Source organism: Mercenaria mercenaria, chromosome 9 (genome assembly GCF_021730395.1).
Source record: "Mercenaria mercenaria strain notata chromosome 9, MADL_Memer_1, whole genome shotgun sequence".
NCBI classification, from domain to species: Eukaryota; Metazoa; Mollusca; class Bivalvia; order Venerida; family Veneridae; genus Mercenaria; species Mercenaria mercenaria.
In genome coordinates, this window is record NC_069369.1 from 32,504,055 (window position 1) to 32,527,764 (window position 23,710).

A 23,710-nucleotide genomic window follows, 5' to 3' on the forward strand; every position below is an offset into this window, starting at 1 on the left:
CTCCCTCCGTAGGACGTTGAAGAAAATGAAACACTCATGCATTGTTTCAAGTCCTTTGAATGCAGACAATGACCTTTCTTAAACATGCAGGTTCTAAATCTGTTCAATATATCATTTATCTTTGCACCCAGAAACTATGAAAATATTTTAGCCTTGTGTTCAGATACCATAAAAACTTCACCTGTTTATTATCAAGGAGCTATTAAATGATCAGCGGGCAACCTTGGGAGCCCGCACAGCGAGCGGAGCCGCAATACATTATCCAGCTGCCTAGGCCCTATCAGATATCTATTCAGGACCCCGCCAGGCCCCCGGAGGGATGTAGGTTGACGGCGTTAGCTGTATCGTATTAACACAATAAACACTTAATAGTCCAGCCATCTGTCGGCTGACAGTTTCTCTTTTTCAGGTGCAAGGTTTGCAAATACCACCCAACAGACAATAAAATTCCCCTCCAATTCGTGACAATGCGATAACAGACAATGGCCTTTCTTAAACATGCAGCTTCTAAATCTGAACAATATATCATTTATCTTTTCACCCAGAAACCATGAAAATATTTTAGCCTTGTGTTCAGATACTATAAAACCTAAATACCAGTCTACTTTATTAGAATACATATCCAAGAAAGTAATGTAAACATGTTGCTTGTTGATTATTCTTGATTTTCACAATATTTACTTAAACATTTTATCCAAGTCTTGATTAAATAACTTATAAATGTAATGACACATACCTCTAAATAGTTTCCAATGACATTTTTACTTAAAAATTTCTATATCATGACTCATAGTCCATTTCTATAATGTATCCTTTCCTGGCGGATAATATCCGAACATTTCTACACTATGGCGCAATGTTCACAGAGACAGCATGCATATAGCCCAGTTTAAATGGATATTTCTAAAGAAAATTTGGCTGTAATTATTATAGAGAATAGCCATGAAATCGTAATAATACCATGCAATTCATAATACTTTACATAAACTTGATCACTTGTTTCGTCTGTTTCGTACACCGGAAGTCACGGAAAGTAGCTTTCATCCCGTACCACTACCGTATTTTAGTTTCAGTGTACTTTAATACAGCCCTAGGGGTCTACATAAAATCTGATAAAACATTATAAGAAACTGATATTTACAGAAAGTGCAAGACATTCGTCTACTGATTTCAGTTGCTCTCAATACAGAATTTGACTTTTATTATTAAGTTTCTCTTAGTAAAAGTAGTGCAATTTTTTAGAAAATTATATCTATATTTTAGTAACTCCCTCTGTAGGACGTTGAAGAGCAAGAGATTACGCGGGACTTTATGACATTGTATGTACGTGTATAGGTTGGCGTGGCACTTCAAATATTCCACAAAACCACTGTGTTTGAAATTTCAAAATGAAGTAGGGATAAATTCATTTCAGTTGAACACAGTCACACACATGCATCAAGCCCCACCACATGCATGTACAAAAAATTGTATAAGTTTATTAATAATGCATATCTCTCCGTACTTTAAAATGTTTCTAATCTTTCTATAACTATGTTCAACCTAAATTTCAAAGACTGCACATGAAACAAAGTAAATATTTTCGTTTGCATGAATATATTTATTTGACAACATTTGAAATTCTTCGAACAACTCCGAATCAGCCTTTATTTTGAGAAAGGCAACGTTATTTTATGGTCATCCTTTCTATTAGATTCTCTTGAATCAATTAAATGTATACAGCCACTAAAAAGGAAAAAAGGTAGTCGCATAATGGCGGATTTAAAAATTCATCAGGTTTGTTTAGATCTATACATAGAGCTCCAAATTCGGCAATCCCTACCGGGCCTCAGTCAGAGCTCTATTCCCTTCCACATAAAAATATGCAATATAAGGTTTCAGCTAATATATGTCCTATATACGCATTTTACCTAAAATCTGTTTACTTCGCTAACTGATTGATATTTTTGCTACATTTCTATGAAGTCGACTCTCTCGAGAATGCTTGGATGAATACTTTTAGTTATGATTTTTCCGCGGGACGCCATGTTAATTTGAGCACAAGGCATCATGGGAAATAGGCAAATTAGGTAGGTCAATTAAAATGGAAAGTAGATCTAATTACATAATTACGGGAAATTCCACAACTCTCGCGATTGTACTGAAAATTGTCGTGTTCTGAATAAACAACAATAGACAAAAGTTATTTTAAAAATAAAAATGAACTTTTATCAGGTAAACTGACCCACTGTTAATCTTCCAAAGTTGTAATCCTCCAAAATTTACAATTGAGAAACAGATTTCGTTTTAACTGTCTGTCTCCTCGTCGACATCATACATCCAGACTGACTTCGTCGATCCTCTCGGTGAAATCCAGGCACCGGTCGCACCATGCTCTTGAAACGATGATTCATTGAATTCAACATCATTTCCAAAAGCATGGTTCAAAGATAACCTGTAGTTTAGTATCCTAATTGAATTATTTCCAGTTCCTATACAGTAGCAATCGTTTTTTCCAGCAGTTTTAATAAATAAATAAAATATAGTTATTCCTGGTTGTTACTGTTTCACTTCTCCAAAACAGGTTACATATGAAACAAATGACGTAAGAAGGCCGAGAGCTTCATGCAAATTTACACGAGGCGCATTCGGGTATCTTTAAATAACGAAAGTTTAACGTGAATTATACATACAATATACTGAACTTCTTCAATTGTCAGGGCTCTTTCTCCGGACAGTTTATTTGAAACATAGACATGATACGTAGTTGTCTAGAAATATATTGCAACGAATGTTTAATAATTCACTTTTTAATAGAGGAGGCGAGTTCCGTTTTGAAGAAGCAGTAATAATTCACGTTCCATCTTGATAAAGAAATCGTAGTTTATAGTTAGATCATGCCTTAACTTAATTTTCGACTCGTAACATTACTGTACATATGCGCATTTGTATTAGAATGGTATAATAAATTATGAGTTTAAAGGTTTAAATAATGAAAATAATATTATGAAAATGTTGAGACTTGTAGCAAACACCGATTGTAGATTTAATTGTAAAAAGTACGGACATTGAATAAATGCCTTGGTTATTAACAATGAAACAATAAAGAAATAAAAATCTAATTACTGTACAGCTGAACTTATTTTTATGTTGAACAGAAGTCACGACCCCCACCGCCACCCCCGGACGCCCACTTCCCCGCAACTGCGTCTTCGAGGCAAGGAACCTTGCACTATTTCGACACATGTACACATGTTTTCTTCAACATGGTATTGCTTATAGAATGGGGAGAGGCATGTAATTCTAAGCACCATTTTAGTAATTGGTTACTTTAATTTTGAATTCATGTGAATTTTCCGTCCTAGTTTGAAAACGTTAGCATACATATATGACTCTAAGAGAATGGAAATTTCCATAGCGCATGTTTACTCATATTATATATATCATTTGCAATTTCTCGAGGGATTGTTTATGTCCGAGTCCGTGAGACATCACTCTGCAGATGTTAACGCACGGTAACATGTGTTTTAATTTAAGCTTATTATGGTAATAATAAATCGGATAGAGTATTTGAAAAAAATGTAAATCAGCTTTTTCAGACGAACCGTTCCTGTGTCGTAAACACAAAAACGTAACATAAATTTACAATTAATTACGCTTTTGATATGTGTAAATATTATTTCTAAAAATATTTATCTTTATGTACTGGCCATCATACATGTCACAACGAATTTTAATTTTCGCCCAAACGACAAAACGCACGTTTCTAAAATGGTTCTAAACGAGAATCTCTCTACAGAAACGTTTTCATCACAAACAGGCTGATAATGACGATCTCTTCATTTACTCTTTCGAGAAAAGAAATACACTGTCGACATACCGACCTACAGAGGGAACGACTTAGTGTGTTGTGGTAACGGGACACTAAGTTGTGGGAACGACATGAAAAAGACAGGTCCAATTAAAAAGTATAACTTGAAAAAAAAGAGTAGCGCAATAAAAGGTAGTGTAATAAAAAAAAGAACAGTGCAAAAAAGAGTAGCGCTTGGGATCGACATAAAAAAGAGAAGTGCAATTAAAAAATAAAGAGTAGTGCATGTCACCTCTGTGCCACCGTACTGACCCGCACCTTGGTAAAGGTAAAGGTAAATTTTATTTACCGTCGCTTTGTGAAACAATTTTGAACATAAGCTCTCTAGAGCTTTTGAGCGACCCTATTACAGTTAAAACCAATTATACCTTACCCCCAGCAATTTGCCGGTACCCATTTACAGCTGGGTCGACTGAGGCAATCGTGATAAAGTGCCTTGTCCAAGGACACACCGTAATGGGAATAGCCAGGAATCGAACCCGTGGCCTTCACCTCCGTAGGAAAACGGCTTAGCTCTCTCGACCAATGTGTCCTCCTTCGATTGGCAAACAAGCGTATTTCAATAATAAAAAGGGCGTGTCCACTTTGCAACAGCAAGTTACCATTATAGTATTAACGTTTCTTCGGGTGAAATTTCTAACGATGGGAAGCAATGTTTAAGACAGGTTTGGGGGGTCAAGGGATCCTCCCCCTTGACATTTTTGAAATACAGGCATGAAATGGTGGCCTTTGCTGCATTTTGGGGTAATGGAAGGATTACTCCCTTCTTGATGGTGGTGTGGGGTAGGGGCTCCGGGGAATCTACACCTGAAAAATTTTGAAATATAGCTATAAAATGTTGACCTTTTGTGCGTTTCTGGGTCAAAAATTTCAGAATATATTATTCCTTTGCCAAAAAGTAGGGTGCATTTTTTTATTAGTATAGGTTACTTCTCAGCCAACGGGGGGGAGGGGGAGCGGGCACGAGCCCCTTGGCTCGGGCCTGAAGTCCGAATCTGACTGTCATGGGGTTGGCGGTGGGGGTACGAGCCCCTTGGCCCGGGCCTGACGTCCGAATCTGACTATCATTAAGACAAGTAATTAAAATGGTGAAACAAATTTTATGTTTTTGATATAAAAGTACTATACGCACAATGAGAGTGTTGAGTTATGTCAATTTCTATACATGTATCTACTTTATAATTTTTTTATATAATATTTTCTGTCTTTAAACATCGATCTGAAAGGGTCGATTGTTAGAAAGTTGGAGCGCACAGCGTTTGCTCCTGCCCTTATCATGTTACTCAAAATCATGATGAAAAACAACTCGATGTCAAAACCTTCGTAAGGGGAGTGCTGGTCTAGTGGTTAAGGTGTCGGTCGCTCAACATGGAGTTCATAGGTTCAAGCCCCACTGAGGTCACGACCACATCTTTTTCTGGAAGCGGACTCGAGAGTGGATCAAATAAAATAGAAGCTTTTATCACAATCGAGTTAACATAAATTAGTTTTAACTAACACCTTAGAATATTATGAAGAAAAAAATCCATTACATGCTTCCTTCAGTTTTTTTATAAATACGATAAAAATCTTAAACAATAAACCCGTTTAGTGCCTCATTTTCTTTACGCGCATATGATCTTGGTATTTTGATTTATGGTCAATCAAGAATTAAAAGCAGACACTTTTACCATAACCGAATAGTAACACAACATATTAAAAAAAATCATTCATCACTGTTATTTGATTATCTTTAGAAATAAAGTTAAGGTTTTATGTTCTGCAACAGATAGGCAGTTTCCCCCACAATTTCAAAGAAACCAGTGAGAAACCGCACGTTTGACCTTAGTGACTGCTTATTTATGACGTCATTATAATGTGGAGAAATTCGTAAAATGGCGGCCGCTGTTTGAAAACATGGCAGAATCATAGGGGTGAGGAAAACGTTTCTCTTGCAAATTAGAAGCGTCTACACTGATTCACATGGTATTAATTATAAAAAAAGGACAATTTATTTTTATTTCTTTCTATACAAATTTTTCCGAAATCTTTGCACGGAGGTGCATAGCACATTCTCAATTCTCTTTATATTGACATTTTTGACCGCAGTGGCCTATAACGTTAAACGGCAGCATGTCAGTACATGCGATCAGCTATTTAGACGACATAGAAGATATGACTACATATTTGTTTTGCCTTGTAGAGCTATTGCCCTTATTTTCTTTGCAATTGTTTGCATAAATCACATAACAAATCTATGCTTGACATGTAGGTAGCATTTTCATAATGAAATATTAACATGATAGGATTTGTCATAGAAATCTAAATCATCACCACTACAGTTTGGGGTACTCATTTTTTAGCTGAGTTTGCAGTTTGTGTTTGACTGAAAATACTGTTCTTGGATCAAAAATAGCCCCCACTTTCTTTTGATTTTTATTCAGCGCTGACAATATTCTTCGCGCACCTGAGAGCGAGAATCTCTGTTAACACACGTTTTCTCATCTGTTAAAACACACCCGAAAAGTGACAAGAACAGCAGTTTTATGCTAGAACATCTTTTATACCGCATATCACCACTGTTAAGAAAATTAACAAACAAGCTAAAAATCATACAAACTTTATTAGTAAAATCAGCATACACTTAGTCATAGCCTCTATGCCGTCTAAACAGCTGATCGCATGTATTGACATGCTGCCGTTTGACGTCATAGGCCACTCCTGTCAAAAAATGTCAATATAAGAAGGAGAATTTAGAATGTGCAATGCAACTCCATGCAAGGATTTCGGAAAATTTTGTATAGAAATAAATAAACATAAATTGTCCTTCTTTGTATTGAATACCATTTGAATCAGTGTAGATGCTTCTAATTTGCAAGAAAAACGTTTTCTTCACCGCTGTGATTCTGTCATGTTTTCAAACAGCGGCCGCCATTTTAGGAATTTCTCTACATTGTAATGACGTCACAAATATGCAAATCACTGGGGTCAAACGTGCGGTTTCCCACGGGTTTCTTTGAAATTGTGGTGGGAAATGCCTGTCTGTTGTAGAACATAAAACCTTAACTTTATTTCTAAAGATAATCAGAAAATAGTGATGAATGTTTTTTTAATCTGTTGTGTTACTATCAGGGTATGGTAAAAGTGGCTGCTCTTGATTCTTGATTGACCATAAATCAAAATGCCAGGGTCATAATTATGCGTGTAAAGAAAATGAGGCACTTAATTATTGTTTACGATACGCATCTTACCAGTACCGTAAATTTATAAACAACTGAGGGAAGCATGTAATTGATTTTTTTCATAATATACTAAGGTGTTAGTTAAAACAAATTTATTTGAGCTCGATTGTGATAAAAGCTTCAAGTTTATTTGACCAACTCTCGAGTCCGCTTCCTGAAAAAGCAAGTCTACTAGTGTCATATATGAGAAGATGCGGTCGTGACCTCAGTGGGGCTTTAAACTATGAACTGCGACCGACACCTTAACCACTAGACCAGCGCTCCCTTTATGAAGATGTTGACATCAAGTTGTTTTCCATCAGGAGTTTGAGTAACATGATAAGGGCAGGAGCAAGCGCTGTGTGCTCAAACTTCATAACCATTGACTCTTCGAGATCGATGTCTACGGTTAGAAATATTATATAAATTATTTATAAAGTAAATACAGAAATTGACATAGCTCACCCCTACCAATTTATATCAAAAACGTAAAACTTGTTTCACCATTCACTTGTCTTTATGACAGTCAGATACGGACTTGAGGCCCGGATCCAGCTCGTGCTCCCCCCTCCCCCAACCTCGTTGACTGAGAAGTGACCTATACTCATTATATTAACTCAAAATGCACCAAAGACCACCATTTCATGTCTGTAAAACTTCACAGGGGAAGAGCCCCCTGATCCCCCTATAATTAGGGGGATGTCTCACCAGTCTGTATTAAAAAAATATCCAGGCGAGAGACCCCCTAACCCCAAGCCCCTTATATGGGCAGAGGTCCCCTCCAATACCTACCGACTGTCAGCGCTATGCGCCTCGACGGTGACGTCTTCGTTATAGACTGGTGCGTAATTAATTGTAAATTGTGTTTACGACACAGGAACGCTAATTTAAAGCATATTCGTCTGAGAGAAGCCGATTGTTTTTGAATACTTCATCCAATACCAGAATAAGAGTAAAATTTAAACACATGTTTCCGTGTGTTAACATCTGCAGAATCATCAATGTCTCATGGACTCGGACATAAACAATCCCTCGGGAAATTGCAAATAATATATATGTAATATGATTAGAATAAACTTGCACTATCTCTATGGAAATTTCCGTTCTCTTAAAGTCATACTTGTATACTAACATTTTCAAATTAGGACGGGAAAATCAGATAAATTTAAAATTAAATAAGCAGGCGGTCATTAACGAAGGGGTCGCATGGAAGACACGTACAGATTTGTCGCCAAAATTTTGAGGTAACCAATAGCTAAAATGGTACTAAGAATTACATGTCTCTCCCCATTCTATGAGCAAGACCATGTTGATCGTCGCGGAAAACATACGCCTCACCCGGGACTCGAACTCCCGACCCCGAGATTCCTTGTCCCAAAGACGCAGAACTTTGAGGGAAAGTGAGCGTCCGGGCGTGTATATGTGTGTGGGGTGGGGAGGGGGAGGGGAGTAGTCGTTAATATCACTGACTTAAGTGACTTCTGTTCAACATGAAAATAAGTTCAGCTGTACAGTAATTATTATTTATAGTTTCATTCTTAATAACCAAGACATTTATTCAACGTCCTAGATCTACAAGAAATTAAACATCGATGTTTACTTGTCCCTAAATTTTCATATTTTCATTTTTTAAACCTTACTGACTCATAATTTATTATACTATGCACATATGTGTAATATGTAATATTACGAGTCGAAAATTAAGTAAAGGCATGATAACGCATAAAAAATTGTTTCCGGTATCCCGACCTACCCTAAATTTTTGGTCCGACCCTAAATGTTTTTATGGCCTTGGAGAATGCACTTTTTATGCTTTAAACATGGTCAGTGATGTTAGAAATCAATTTACTGATGCTGATACTCTAGCGGCATAACCCCATTATTTGTATTCATTTTTTGACCAAAAAAAAAAAAAAAATTCCGAAAAATCTCCCTTAATAAAAAAAATCCAAAACAAAAATCCGACCTAGATCTACCTACTCTAATATTTTTAGCATGTTACCGGAAACAAATATTTTTCTTAAGGCAAAACTATAAAATACAATTTCTTTATCAAGATGGCAGACCCGTAGCTACACTGAGGCACAGGGAGGCCGGTACCTCCCTGTTTTTCTGCCAAAATTATGAGAAAAAAGGATATGTTTTGAGTCACCATCTTAAAAGGCAAAACCGAACTTAGGCACTATTATTTCATTTTATTTTGTCAAACTATTTTCCGCTATTTTTTTTTTAATATCACGAATAATTACACTATACATGGCCGTAGCGAGAGACTAAATTTTACCGAGGCAAACGAGTATGTGCGTTTGTTCGTGGTTATTCGGTAAATTTGAATGGTAAAGTCAAAGCCCCGACGGGCATTAATTTGGAAGGTTGTGTCCCAACCTCCTCCATATGGGATATATGATATGAAAAACACACTTTGTTGCCCTGTTTTTATATTAAAGAGAAAAATTACCCTTTCACTCCTCAATCTACCCCGGGTACTAATACCGATTTATGGTTTGTAATGTGTCGCTTTTGCGATGGAGGTCTCGGATGCAACACAGGACTTACTTTTTGGGAGATGTATGTCTATAATATTCTTCTTGATGGAGCCGCTGATTTATCTTATACGAGTAAAATTAAATGACAAAATGTTGAAACAATTTTCTCTAAAATCAAAGTTCCGTCTAATGTTGCTCTCATGCTGAAAAGGTTTTCTATAAAAAAAGTTCTTCTTTCATACAATGACAAGGATGTTGCTACAAAGACTGGATATCCAGAGGTAAGAGAAAAATGCGTTTTAACAAATTGTTTGAAGGGTGAAATTAAAATAAAACTTCATAAGGTTGAAAAGAACATTCAAATCCATACCAGTTAATGATTATAGCATAAATGGAGTTTCATCAATTGATCACAATACCCCATGTTCTACCTATCGTCTGCTTCAACAAGAATTTCGCGACACGACCAGCGAAAAACCTACATACATGTAGAGAAAAATCTATCTCGGGTTATTCATCAATAAACCACCCTTGAACTGTGCTGCACGCGCTTCGTGTTTTGGCTATTCCAGCTATACACTGCGTGTTAAGTTTTATGAATGAATCTGCAACTTTTAAGTTTTGTGGGAGGAAATTTCAACAGCCAAATCCAGGTGCGTAGCACGAAGTGTAGTTCAGAGCGTAAAAAGTAGTTTCCATTTTTTCTAACACTGTTGTTTCAAGTATGTCGTGTTAGAATCGAAATAACAAGCTCCAATGTGTGATTTATCGTAGAATAACCCGTGTTTTTCGTTCTTATGCGGCCTTCGTGATATATTCTTACGCATAAGAACTCAAAACACGGGTTATTCTACGAAAAACCACACTTTGGAACTTGATATAAGTCTGATAATTCTTCAAACATGTAGGAGTAGGAGACCGAAAAAGATGCAATCTAAATAATTTGCGCAAATGATTTATAACAGTTTTTATGAAGGGGAGGAGGTGGAGGAATGTGGTGTTTAAGACCAGAAAAATCAACCTGGCTACGGTCCTGTATTTCCGATACGGAAATACAAATCTACAAAAATACAGTTTACTGATATATGCGCAAACATTGACACAAGCCTCATACCTACGCCTGATATGTTTTATTGCTTCTTTCGATATTTGATAGAATTAAGCTAGCTCTAGCTGAGAAAAGTCGAGCGTGCTGTCTTTGCTGTCTTACGGACAGCTCTTGTTTTTATTGAGCTTTAATGTAATTTTAGGTCGTAAGATATATCAGTTGATTAGCACCTTTTACACCATCTTGGTTTTAACACTGTAATTACATGTACATGTGAGAGGTAGACATAGTGTAGTATACAAAATTGTCTTATATTTCTAATGTATTTAATGACTGTGTACAGATGTTTAAATTAGGATTGGGACGATTACTCGGTTAATCGGATCCGGTTCGATTACTATGTGAAACCGGTTTCAATTTTGCAAAACCGCTAATCGCTATAGATAAATATCACGAATCGTACTTTATCTTTATATATTTCTTATTTCTTTGACCAGCACATTGACTCACAGTATATTTCCGCTAAAACACATCAATCAATATAATCATTAGTCTTGGATTTGCCCGCCGTAAAATATTCAAATTGAAATACACAAAATATGAATAATTTAAATTAATTATAAAACTGCTTGCAAACGATGAAGTCCGTAAGTTCCTAATGAAGTCAACTGCTGGAAGTACCTTGATACGGTCATCAGAAAATAAAGGAGCATTTTCAATATGGCGGCCGATTAACCGGTTCGATTCGATTTCATACAAATGATTAACTGGTTTCAAAATTTTGAAATCGTCCCGGCCCTAGTTTAAATATGCTAATTCTTTTATGTATCTGTAATGAGGCTACAATAAAGACTAAATATTCGATATTTTACCCTTTTTATTTGTAGGCTTTGTCACAGTTTCAAAGCCATATGTAAAACAGTTTACACTACATATGAACTGGTACGGAAAACTTAACCAAGATTTTACGTTAAAAGGGGCCATAATTCGGTCAAAATCCTTGACAGAGTTGTGTACTCTAGCCTAAAACTTGACATGGTGAAGGTACACAAGTGTTGAAAGTTTCAAAGCTATATGACAAAAGGATTTGTCAAAATGTGAATTGATACGAAAAACTTAACCAAGGTGTGACGACGACACCGTTGTGAGTAGGATAGCTCTCCTTATTCTTTGAATAGTCGAGCTAAAATGAAGATTAAGGGAAGCATTTTGCACACATTTGATAAAAATATAATCTATTAAACTGTAATAGAGGTATAGAGTAAATCCTGCCTTCGCGATCAACTGTATTAAGTAGCTAATCAACAGCAGGACTTAAGCAGCCGTCTTTCTTAAGCAGTCACGCTGAGTCGCTCCCTTCGATGGCTGTTTAAGATAGGTTTGCTATAGTCCCATTCGACTTTGTTTGCTAAAAGAGTAAGAACGCAGAAACTATTGTTTTGAATGGAAAGTTCTTCAACATTGTTTTGATATATGGGCATCACCATGAGCCCTCATCCTTGGCCCTGATACTACAATTTGGGAGCTTATTTGAAAATGAAAGGGGAAGATCAAAGTTTGAATTTGGTATCTGCAATGAATTACTTAATTTGTTTGACACAAATATTATGGATATATTTAAAGCTATGAAAACTAAAAGTGCAATAGTTTGAGGCTGCTATCTGTTTCTATTATTCGAACGGAGTTATCAGGTGCTTTTTATTCCTATTTTATTTCACAAATTCAATGACACTGCAACTTATGCCCATATTACCAAGTAATGAGATCCAACCAACTAACAACTAAAACGGCATAAAAACTTACTTTGCGGCATTCATTACGCTTCATACATTTTAAGATCATTTTTTCCACGGTATTGTATATATTGTTTCATTTAGCGTGTTTATATTACGATGCAAATGTAACTTAATATGTAACATCCTTAACTCCAAAACTTGATTTAGTATTACCGGCTATATTTGGTAAATCGTTTGAAGATTATTTAAATTTCTTTTCTTTACTTGCGTGTCTGAATCATGAAATGATATCTTAAAATGTCAACCTGACATCAGTTTATTGTTGTTGTTGAAAAATCATTGGTTGAAAATCTTTCACTGTATAAATTAAACTTCAGTAAAGAATGTGAGTGGGATAGTTTTTCTTGTTTTTATATATGATATATGATATGGTTCGAATAACATTATACCAAGCAAGCAAACATGACCATATGCCTTTAAATTGGCGTTTTAGAGTGACAATAATCGCAAATAGGTTGGCTGTTTCAAAAAGTAACAAAAATATGTTTGAAATGCAGAAACACGCACGAAATGGCATCCTAAAAAAATCCCAAGGGAGCATGCCCCTGGACCCCCTACCAAATGCCTTCCTATTTTTTTACCTCTGGCTACGGGCCTGGATGGACTGCTTCTTCAAAACGGAACTCGCCTCCTCTATTAAAAAGTGAGTTGTAATATATTTCTAGACAACTACGTAATATGTCTATGTTACAAATAAACTGTCCGGAGAAAGAGCACTGACAAATTGACAATCTATTGTAGAAGTTCAGTATCGTACAGTTACCTGAATCAGTGGGGCATCAGAATTGGTGTATTTTGTTTATGCATGCTCCTTGTTTGAACAGGGAGTCGTATGACATAATAAGTTTTTGCAGTGGTTGTGTAAACTTATTAACTACATCACAGCTGTCAAACTTTGCGAAATGTGATTTTAAATAAAAAGTAATGATGATTTAAAATACCCATGTGTAAATTTTCATGAATTTCTTATTACTTTTTTCCACTGTTACAAAATCTCCTCTACTTCCCACACTTTTTAACCATTTGAAACAATATTTTGAATGATGTAGTTTCAAGATCTGCCGAAATTATAAATATATGGTAAAATAATATGCATTACCCAGAATTAGCATACAGGCTATTCTCAAAATTTCATCTTCTTATATATTTTTGTTGTAAAAAGTACTGTTTTACCTCCATTTGTTTCACATGTGAATGTAAATAAATCTTGTTTTTTCTGCCAGAAATGGAAAGATTGCAGTTAAATAGTTGCATCTCATTTGTATTCACTCAATTTGGAGAATGTAACCATAAAGGATGTCACCATCATCCACCTCTTATACTGCTGCTTGCAAATGGAGGCTAGACTTCATGGTGGTTTTCACTGCCATTGCTATGGTTAACCTTACTTGATACAAATATTACAAATCCCAGTAAATATATTCATTTTCATGATAAGAAAGTATTGCTTTTATGATAACTTTAATGTTTTGGACATACTTTTCCATTTTAATATCACTTAATCATATGACCTACAAGTACACTGATTCAGGTGTCGGCATTTAGACATACCGCTTATAGGGGTCATGTTATTAAAATGGCTCTGATTTTAAATTAAAAGCTTGTTTTAAAAAATTTGGATCTCTTTAGGATGCACAAGTAAATAATGTATCAAAATCAGTTCATTTTGATATATTTAACCCAAGTTTAGACAAATGCATTGGAGATGAATCCTTATCCCCACCAATACTGGTAACTCCAGGCTATACTGAGTACAGTATACCCGAATGCGCCTAATGTAAATTTGCATGAAGCTCTCGGCCTTCTTACGTCATTTGTCTCATACGTCACCCGTTTCGAATTCGGAGAAGTGAAAGAGTAACAACAAGGACGCGAACATAGAGAATAACCATATTCTATTTATTTATTTATTAAAACTGTTGGAAAAATGATTGCTAAAGGAACTGGAAATAATTCAATAAGGATACTAAACTACAGGTTATCTTTGAACCATGCTTTTGGAAATGATGTTGAATTCAATGAATCATCGTTTCAAGAGCATGGTGCGATCGGTACCTGGATTTCATCGAGATGATCGACGAAGTCAGATTTATGATGTTGTCGAGGAGACAGACAATTAAAATGAAATTTGTTTGTGAATTGTAAATTTTGGAGGGATCACAACTTTGGAGGATTAACAGTGAGTCAGTTTACCTTATAAATGTTCATATTTCTTTTTAAAATAACTTTTGTTTATTCAGAACAGGACAATTTCGCAACTATCAAAATTAGTTTCGAGCCGCTCGTGAGACATGGAATTTGATTCTTTTCCCGTAATTATCCCGCGACAATGCAATAATTACTTAACATTTTCATTGACCTACCTAATTTGCATATTTCCCATGATGCCTTGTGGTCAAATTCAACATGGCGTCCCGCATCGATTTGGATGCGCGATTGATACGGAAAAACACAACTAAAAGTAATCATCCGAACATTGCGGAAAGAGTCGACTTCATAGAAATGTAGAAAAAGTGGCAATCAGTTAGCGAAGTAAACAATTTTTTGGCAAAATGCGTATATAGAACATACATTAGCTGAAACCTTATATTGCATATTTTTGAATGGAAGGGAATAGAGCTCTGACTGAGGCCCGATATGGTAGCCGAATTCAGAGCTCTATGTATAGATCTAGCATACACTATGCCTATGGCTAATTTTAAGACATATTTACAAAAAAAAAGCACATCATCCATCTCCTCCTTATTATCTCATTATCTGTCTGGGGAATAACAAGAGAATATAATCATTTTACAACTCCAATATAAAGTCGATATTGAAACATAGTTCAGGTTGTCTTAAAACTTGGTCGTCCATGATATGGTCCGGGTCGTCCATAACATCAACCTAGAACTAAGGTTTACTAAAAATGAATATTGTTCGTCTTCGGCTTTACTAGCTATTCCAAAACATAAAAAACATATATTTTGTAAAAGATAGTAGTATAGAACTTTAAGAGACATGGTTCAGGTCGTTCTGAAACGTGGTCCCGAATATGGTCCGGATTGTCTGGTCCGGGTTGTCACATGGTCCGGGTTGTCCCAGCACCGATTGGTCACCTTTACTCATATAGAATCTAATTGTTGTCTTCCCTGTAATATCGGTCTGGAGGTGCAATTTTTTCTCCTGTCTGCTAAAGGTTAAAGATCAGTAATTCAAATCCTTTTTTGTTTCATATAAAAAAAGACAACTCCAGGTCGCATTGACGTATTTTTTATAGAATATCACTTTTTCCTACACCTATTTTTCAAGAAAGTTCTATCATAAATTAGAGAAAAAATTAAAAGAAATTGGGGGTTGAATAGTTCCTAGTGAAATGTCGGTGGTGGCCTGCTACCCTAAAAATTGCGTATATTTGCTCTTGTCCGCACAATAACCCCCTACTTTCGGTTTCAATCAGCAAAACTCTCTATCGTTGGAGTATAAACATGAATACCGTCTCAAGTCATGCAAAATGTATCCTAGTAGTGTAAAAGTGTAATCAAAGCACTAATTCTACACGAACTTGCGCAAAGAATGGTAACAATTAGGATATATTTACTTTGGACTTATTTCGACTACACCACGGAAGCATATTTTCAGCCGAATTACTGACTTTTAGTCCTAAATAAGTCATAGAAAAGATTTTTGATATTGCCATACATTTTTCAATAGCGGTCCGTTTTAAAATTTCTTTCAGCGTTATGGGTTAATGGAGGATGTATTTTGTGCATAATCAACTCAACAAGTGTATCAAAAAATAAGAAGTGTAAGTGAAAAAGCAGCACTGGTTATGCTATATTTTGTTTTTTATTTTCAGAGGAGGTGGGAAGGAATGGGGGTGGGGAAGTGGATTGGTTAAAGTCTCAACGGTACAATTTAGGTCATATAGAGAAAGACAAAGTCAGAATTTGACGCTTCTTCGACACGGCGACTGCGCCTAGCAACAACAATCCAAACACTCATCCACTTGCATAACAGCATCGATATCTCGTCACGTTTAATGTTGAAATGAAATATAATACGTGCAGTTGGTAATTTCATTAAACGAAATCCATATCTCATTTCCATATCTTATGTCAATAAAAAGAAAACGCAACAAGGACTCGACTTTCTGGATCAATACGTTGCAATGTTGTATTATACAGAAACGACGCAATGACACAAAAACAAATGTTTTCCTGTCACGAGTTGTACATCCGAATCTGTAAACAATTTAGATTCGTGATGACAATTCATTCTCCTGTAATCTGCAGGAAATTATTTCTACTTGAACGTTGCTCACGAATGTTAGACACAATTGCTAACATTTTTGAAAAATATATTCATGAAAAAGGATGACTTGTGTGAAGATGGCTTTGAGGTCGACAATCATTCATCGAAATTCAAATTATAAACTGTTCATGTCGTAGATCATCATTTAATGTAGACGCTGGTCTGCAACTGGAGATCAACATTTAAAGTACTTCTAGGTCGTATATTGACGTTCGGAAAGGTCCATGTCATACTTCGACGTTCGACATCCGAAAGTGTTCTGGTCGTCGATTAGCATTCAATGTAATTTCGGGTCTGCAATCGCAGATCAACATCCAAAAATGTCCATGTCCTAGATCGTTTGTTTAATGCATAATATTAATTGCTAAATGCCAATTACTTACAGCTTTTGTTTTAAGATTATTTATACTTGCAACCTGAAATGGGCCTAGCTATCTGTCAACACTTTTATACATAGAGAATATGATTTAGCACATGCATGCCTTTTCTGTCTAAAATATATCAACGCATTTTGTCCCCAAACGACCGAGTTCCTGCTCTTACAGCTATACCCAATAAACAGGTTTTGGCAGAAGGAAGTCACATCATTTTCTGAAACAATTAACTAAAAATGCAATACATTGCTGCTTGGACTGGAACGTTAACTGGAGACAATACTTTTTCACTGTTTCTGATAGGTAAATTACGTGATTAAACCTCTATTCGGTGTGCAAGAAAAACTTATTGGTAGGAGTGAACAATTCATCCCAAAGAAACTTGCATTTTTGATACCTGTAAGTATATAACAGCTTGTATATGACATCAGTTATTTTAAAAGTCCTAAGCAGATGGCAAAACCTGGGGAAAAAACAAGATCATATATTCTCACTATTGACAATACTTTTTATGGTAACAAACATCAATCATTCGATAAATCGTTTTATTCACAGTTTATTAGTTCAACATTCAGTCATGAAGTATCAACATTCTTTAGATATCACAGAATCTGAAACAGGCAACGTTGCCTAACAGACTGACGTGCATACAGGTTACTTATCCACACAAAGACATTGTGAAAAGATGTCATTGAAATTTATTACAATATCGAGCTTGAATACTTGAATACGTGATGTTATGAAACATATGACATTGTAATATTGTGACAAATTGCTACTAATTTTAGTTTTACAATGTGCATAAATACTTAATAACAAGTATCAGAAAGTTTGGGGGTGGGGGGGGGGTTAACTTATTGACGGGTTTTTGGAATTATTTATATACATGTTTATAAGAAGGAGATTGATATCTGTTTTAAGAGAGAGGGTTAATTATATGGGTGATCGTCACCTCTTAAGACACACATAATTTACCAAATAACGTACATCATAACAAAACAAGATTATCTGACTTATCCCTCATATCTCTCATGAACAACCCAATCATACCGAGTCTGCTATTATTATGCCTGATTATATTCTAGGCTTATAAAGAATATTCTCGTGATTTTTATCATTAATTGTAAAATTTTAAATCGAAATTATGGCTAATTACAAATACAATGTATATGACATGGCATGTTGTTAATATTGGAAAATATGAAAGACATTACTCCAGCGAAGATGAATGAAAACAACATAACAACACGAAAATGCAGTAAACTATGATGATAGTTTATCTAGGAATATTCTTATTACAGAATATTCTTACTTCAGACAAAAAGAGGCAAATGTGCTCTCAAAGATCCCTTGAAAGTGAGATGATATATTGTTTATTATGTAAGAGTGAGTGTATACGTATTAAATTGCTTTTCAACAAATTCGCGTAGTTTAATTGTATATAAGTATTATTTTTTTGATGTACATGAATATGCATTACAACAGGAGCACATAAACGGACGCTAGGAAAGGGGTTGAAACAGAAACTGGTACAACATATTTATAACTATCCACACATTAGCTGACGGGGCTATCCAACAGACTTTGAAAGCTGGTTGAATACGTTATGTTCCAGATTAAATGGCCTTCGTTGGCCAGGTAAAGACATAAAATTTATATGATTTCATGACTGGTAAAATGTATCTTTTAGGAAGATCCTTTGAAATGTAGAACACAAACAAGCAAAGTTATAGCAGAAGTGGTTTGGACTGTGAGCACCGGTTTAATAGGTCATCTGTTATACAGATACATTGCATGTACGCAAATGATTCTTAAGACCAGAAAATATAATATCACTGTGTCCACTGAATTATTTAAAAGATTAAAATGAACTATAACATTATTTTCAATTGTTTCACTTTTTGTTAAACACAACTTAATACAACGATTACAATTTAAGGTCATTTTATTATTAAACGTCTCCTTGCATATATGTAATTTCGAGATATTAGATGTCAATTAATGCTTCTTTTTAAAGAGAATTCCTATAGTTTTTTTCCTTTCATAGAAATTTTTTAAATTCACATATATGATAGGAAAATTTGTGCTGAAAACAATGAACAAATAAAAACAATAGGTCACCAGGCTTGTTTTTGTGAAAAATTGTTTTGAACACACCCACTGTTGCTGAAACTGCTAGCGATTTTTCAACATTTTCATAATTTTCTGCTTTTTTTTATAAATACCAACCAAAATATACATCAAGACAGCACAATAAGTTTTTTTCTTTTTACAGATTTTATTATATACTTATTTGATATCATAGTCATATTTGTAATACTCTATCCTTACAATAATGGGTACAAATGAAAAAAAAATATTGTTTCATATTTACTTTTGTGAACTTTTTTCAGTGAAAAATACCCATAGTGAAGAATATTTTTTTAAATTTTGAAAAACTTCTTTCATAGAATTTTTTCCTGTTTTTCTTGTGTATAGATAATTGTATTGTGAGCATAAAAATGGCTAAAAATGTATGGGTCACCAGGCTAAATTTTATGTTAAGACCGCTAGAATACAACACCTGTTCGGATGGAAAATAGCAAGAACCTGGCCAAATTGATTACATGTATGTCTGCTAGAAGTTAAAAAAAAGTTTTAAAAATTCTTAATTCTTTCCATAATTGAATACTAAATAATCTGAAAGGTGATATTGTCTTATCAGTACTAAGTCAATTATCTTACATTATATGAACAACACTGTCTTTGTACCAAAATGCGATGTGAAAACACAACCACAAAAATAGCAAGATACCTGTCAGGCATGATACTTGTCAATACAACATAAACCAGTATCAACATTTGATTGCTGATGAAACATATCAAAAATGTTATTTCATTCAAGATTCCTCATATTTAAGACTGTCTGTAACATGTTTCAACATAGAAAGTGTCGGCTGCGCAGAAAGATGCGCATAAAAAACTATCGGAATTCCCTTTAAATGAATGGAAACGACTCTCTGATTTTATCAAGCGAGTAGGATAACAAACATGGCATGAAAAATAACCGAGATATTTCATAATTGTATTTCTATGAAAAATCCTTTAACGCGCATTAAAGTGAACTGTAGGTTTTCCCTTGACGTTTTCGTTTTGTTTGTAAATTTGCCATGTATGCCGTCCATTAATTTTCATCGCCAGTGGTTACTGTATCTTTTGAACAAATATGAACTGTATTTTAAATAGGAAGGATGGAAAATCATTCCGTCTTTAATTTGACAAATGAATCTAAATATTCCGTTTCAAATGAATATAAAAATGTCGAAGAATATATCTGGACTGTCGCTCCACCGATATTTATTGTTTTAGGGACATTAGGAAATGTTTTAACTATTGTAATATATTCTAGATCATCTTTACAGAACACAGCAATGGCCCTATATGCAACTGCACTGGCTGTGTCAGATACAGTTGCATTATATATTGGACTATTACCTGCGTGGTTGCTTTTCGTATTTGGAATTAGCATCAGAACAAATTCTGCTTTCTGTAAAGTAAACAGTTGGATGATATTTACATCTCTTCAGCTGTCTACATGGATAATTACAGCTGTTACAATTGAAAGAGTGGTTGTTGTTTGGTTTCCGTTTCGTTACAGAAGGATCGAAGGAACCAGACATGCAGCAATTATTCTTACATTTCTGTGTGTTTTTCTAATGACATTGAATTCTCATTTCCTATACGGAATGGAACATATAGATGTCGCTCAACAATACCGGTTTGATCGTTCTTGCACCGGGTTACATGAGGGATACGTGTATTTTGTTCAACATATATGGCCTTTTATTGATGCTGTGGTTTACTTTTTCGTTCCCAGCATCACAATTATTTTCGGGAATATTCTCATTGTCTTCAAGGTGACAAAAAGTGGTAATATGAGCATTGGGCAACAAACATATTCGACAGGAGCGAACAACTCATCCCGAAGGAAGTCTTTGCTTCCTGTAGTATTTACTCTAAACACAGCATTTTTATTGACCACAACGCCTATTTGTGTGTTTCAACTGGTTTATAATTTCAATGATTTAGTGATAAGTAGCGGGCAGATCGAGAAACCGGATCATATATTAAACTCTTTATGGACCATTCTTTTTATGCTAATGAACATTAATCATTCCATAAATTGTTTTGTTTACGTTGCTGCTGGTTCAACATTCAGACGTGAAGTTTGTGCATTATTTTGTGGCAAAAATAAAAACTGTTGCAGGGTTTAGAACAGAAAAAAAATGCTTGAATATCTGGCGTATTAAATGCAACTATTCGTCGAATATAACCATGCAGAAATGAATTGTAAATAACATTGATAATACTACATGATTTCATTTAGGATTAATGTTGCACTGAACTTGAACTATAGGAATAATTTACTTTATGTTGTTAAAGTCCTTATATCACTTTTGCACTGCATTTGCATTTCGCTGACATATTTCTTAACAAATACGTGTATCATCATACGTTTCAATTATAATGTTGTGTTCAATATTGCTCGAGCCTATATTCCTTAGTCAGCGTTTGTTCATAAAATGTTGTCTAGGAAATAATGTACATTGTACTACCACGATACCTACTCCTAATTGTTAAATGATGTTTATCGCTGCTATTCAAAGGGCATAGACATAATAAGTTGAACAAATATTTTGTTTTAAAGTATATTTCACAGTTTTCAATTTGTAACTGTTTAGTTCACTTGTTTCGTCATTTTAAATGTTTACTCGTCGGCAGGACGTTCATGGCAAGAAGAACCAAAGTTTTTATTAACGTACATTGTAAAACTTAATTTAACACAATTTGCACATAAAAATGATTTTATATCTCCAAACATGTAAAAGGCATTAATCATGAACCTTATTTAAAACAGCTGCCATTTATTTGTATTTTGCAAACTTTTATGCATTCCAACCAAATTGATAAGTATATACGCATTATAAAGCGCAATGAACGCCAGGTTCAGGTATCTAGATTGTGCACAAAAGATAAAAATCTCTACGTTTTGGCCATTTTTAAAGAAACCGCCACTGTTTATTAAATTCAGACTATTTGATCTTTTATCTATTGTTTTGATAGTTTTGGAAATCTGTAATTTATAAATCATAACATACTTTTTGACAAATAAATAAAGGTCATAAAGGTCATTAAATGAAGCTATGTCCAGGCATAATGTATTTTATGGCAGCATATGGGAGAAATGGATCAGAATTTAGTTCAAAACGTTTTTAGCGAAACAAAGAAAACATTTTGATTTTCCCAACTCCATACCCTCCACCACACATTAAATATGTCGCTATACTCCTTTAATTTATTGTTTTAAGGTAGCTACATCTTATCTTATGATTTGCAGCCTCTTTATTTACTTTTCTGTATTTTTTATGCATCTTTTTGTACTTTTAAAGTAATAACCCATTAGCAGAGACGCACGTTATATAATGCACGCTCATTTTCTTTAATATTTCTTTATAAATATATAAGAATATAATTAACATAACAATAATTCTAAGCAGCTTTAGGGGCGGTAATCGTGTGTAGAATATTTTGTTTAGTTTCGAACTTAAGATTTTAGCATGATTTTTTCCACAGTTAATTTTAGCCATTTTGGAAATATTCAAGTTTACATGCTTTAACATGAAGAATGATGTTATAAAACTATACATATGAAAGCAAAATTTCCATGTAAAAATAATATTTCGAAAAAGAAAAATTTTGGCAACAAAATTAACATTATGAAAAGATATCTTTAATATTGATAAGTTTTGACTTTCATCAAGATGTATAATTTGCTGCATACGACAGTTGCGTAAACGAAATAAGCTGCACGCTACAGCAATTTTCTAGGAGCGAAACTGTCAAAGCTAGAAATAGAACATGTTAAAAGTGATTATCTTACAACAGAGATACAATGTAAAAGAACCTATCTCATTTTAGCTCGACTATTCAAAGAATAGGTAGAGCTATTGAACTCACCCGTGCCTCAGCGCCCGTGTCCGCGTACTGATTTGGTAAAGATTTTGTATGTAGGCTGGTATCTCAGTAACCATTTGTGGAAATGGATTGAAACTTCACACATTTATTCACTGTGATAAACTGACTTACACTACACAACTGACAAAGCTGTTGAATAGTCGAGCGTTGCTGTCCTCCGACAGCTCTTGTTATGATAATATACTGAATTTTGGTAAGGCACAGAGGCCAGTTAAAATGTTTTGGTTTGATTACGATTAATGATACTAATATCTATCCTAACGCATATTGCAGGATGAGTCAAGTTGTAAATATATTGGATGATGCATGACTATATTATGTAATGTCTAAACTGTTGAAACATAGACGATGTTTAATTGTATCGTTAATTATCTATTTATAATTTGATTTTCATAGAAAATTTAACGTTTCACACATTCGAAGCAGTGTGGATAGATATAAATATGTTTTCTTTGTTAAGTATTTCGCCTCGGATACAGTTCAACATGTTGGGGTGATGGATCGCCGTGTACTGGCTCCGATAAGCATTTTCGTATGAAATGGACAAATTATGGACCTGCCTCTCAGAGACTGCCTGGAGACTGCCTGAAGATTGAATGAATTCTGAGAAACCTTCTTACATGGTACACGTTCATCCCATTTCCAAAT

General features: G+C 34.7%; 1 protein-coding gene across 1 annotated transcript in view; it reads left to right on the top strand.

Annotated features, from left to right (window-relative positions):
• Positions 1–21,306, top strand: part of LOC123546862 (carbohydrate sulfotransferase 14-like) — a 78,346-nt gene extending 57,040 nt beyond the window's left edge. The window contains exon 3 of the mRNA XM_053551162.1: positions 20,449–21,306. Within this exon, the coding sequence (XP_053407137.1) occupies positions 20,449–21,300 (852 nt within the window). The 3' untranslated portion in view covers positions 21,301–21,306. The remainder of the gene's footprint in view (positions 1–20,448) is intronic.
• Positions 21,307–23,710: the final 2,404 nt, after the last annotated feature.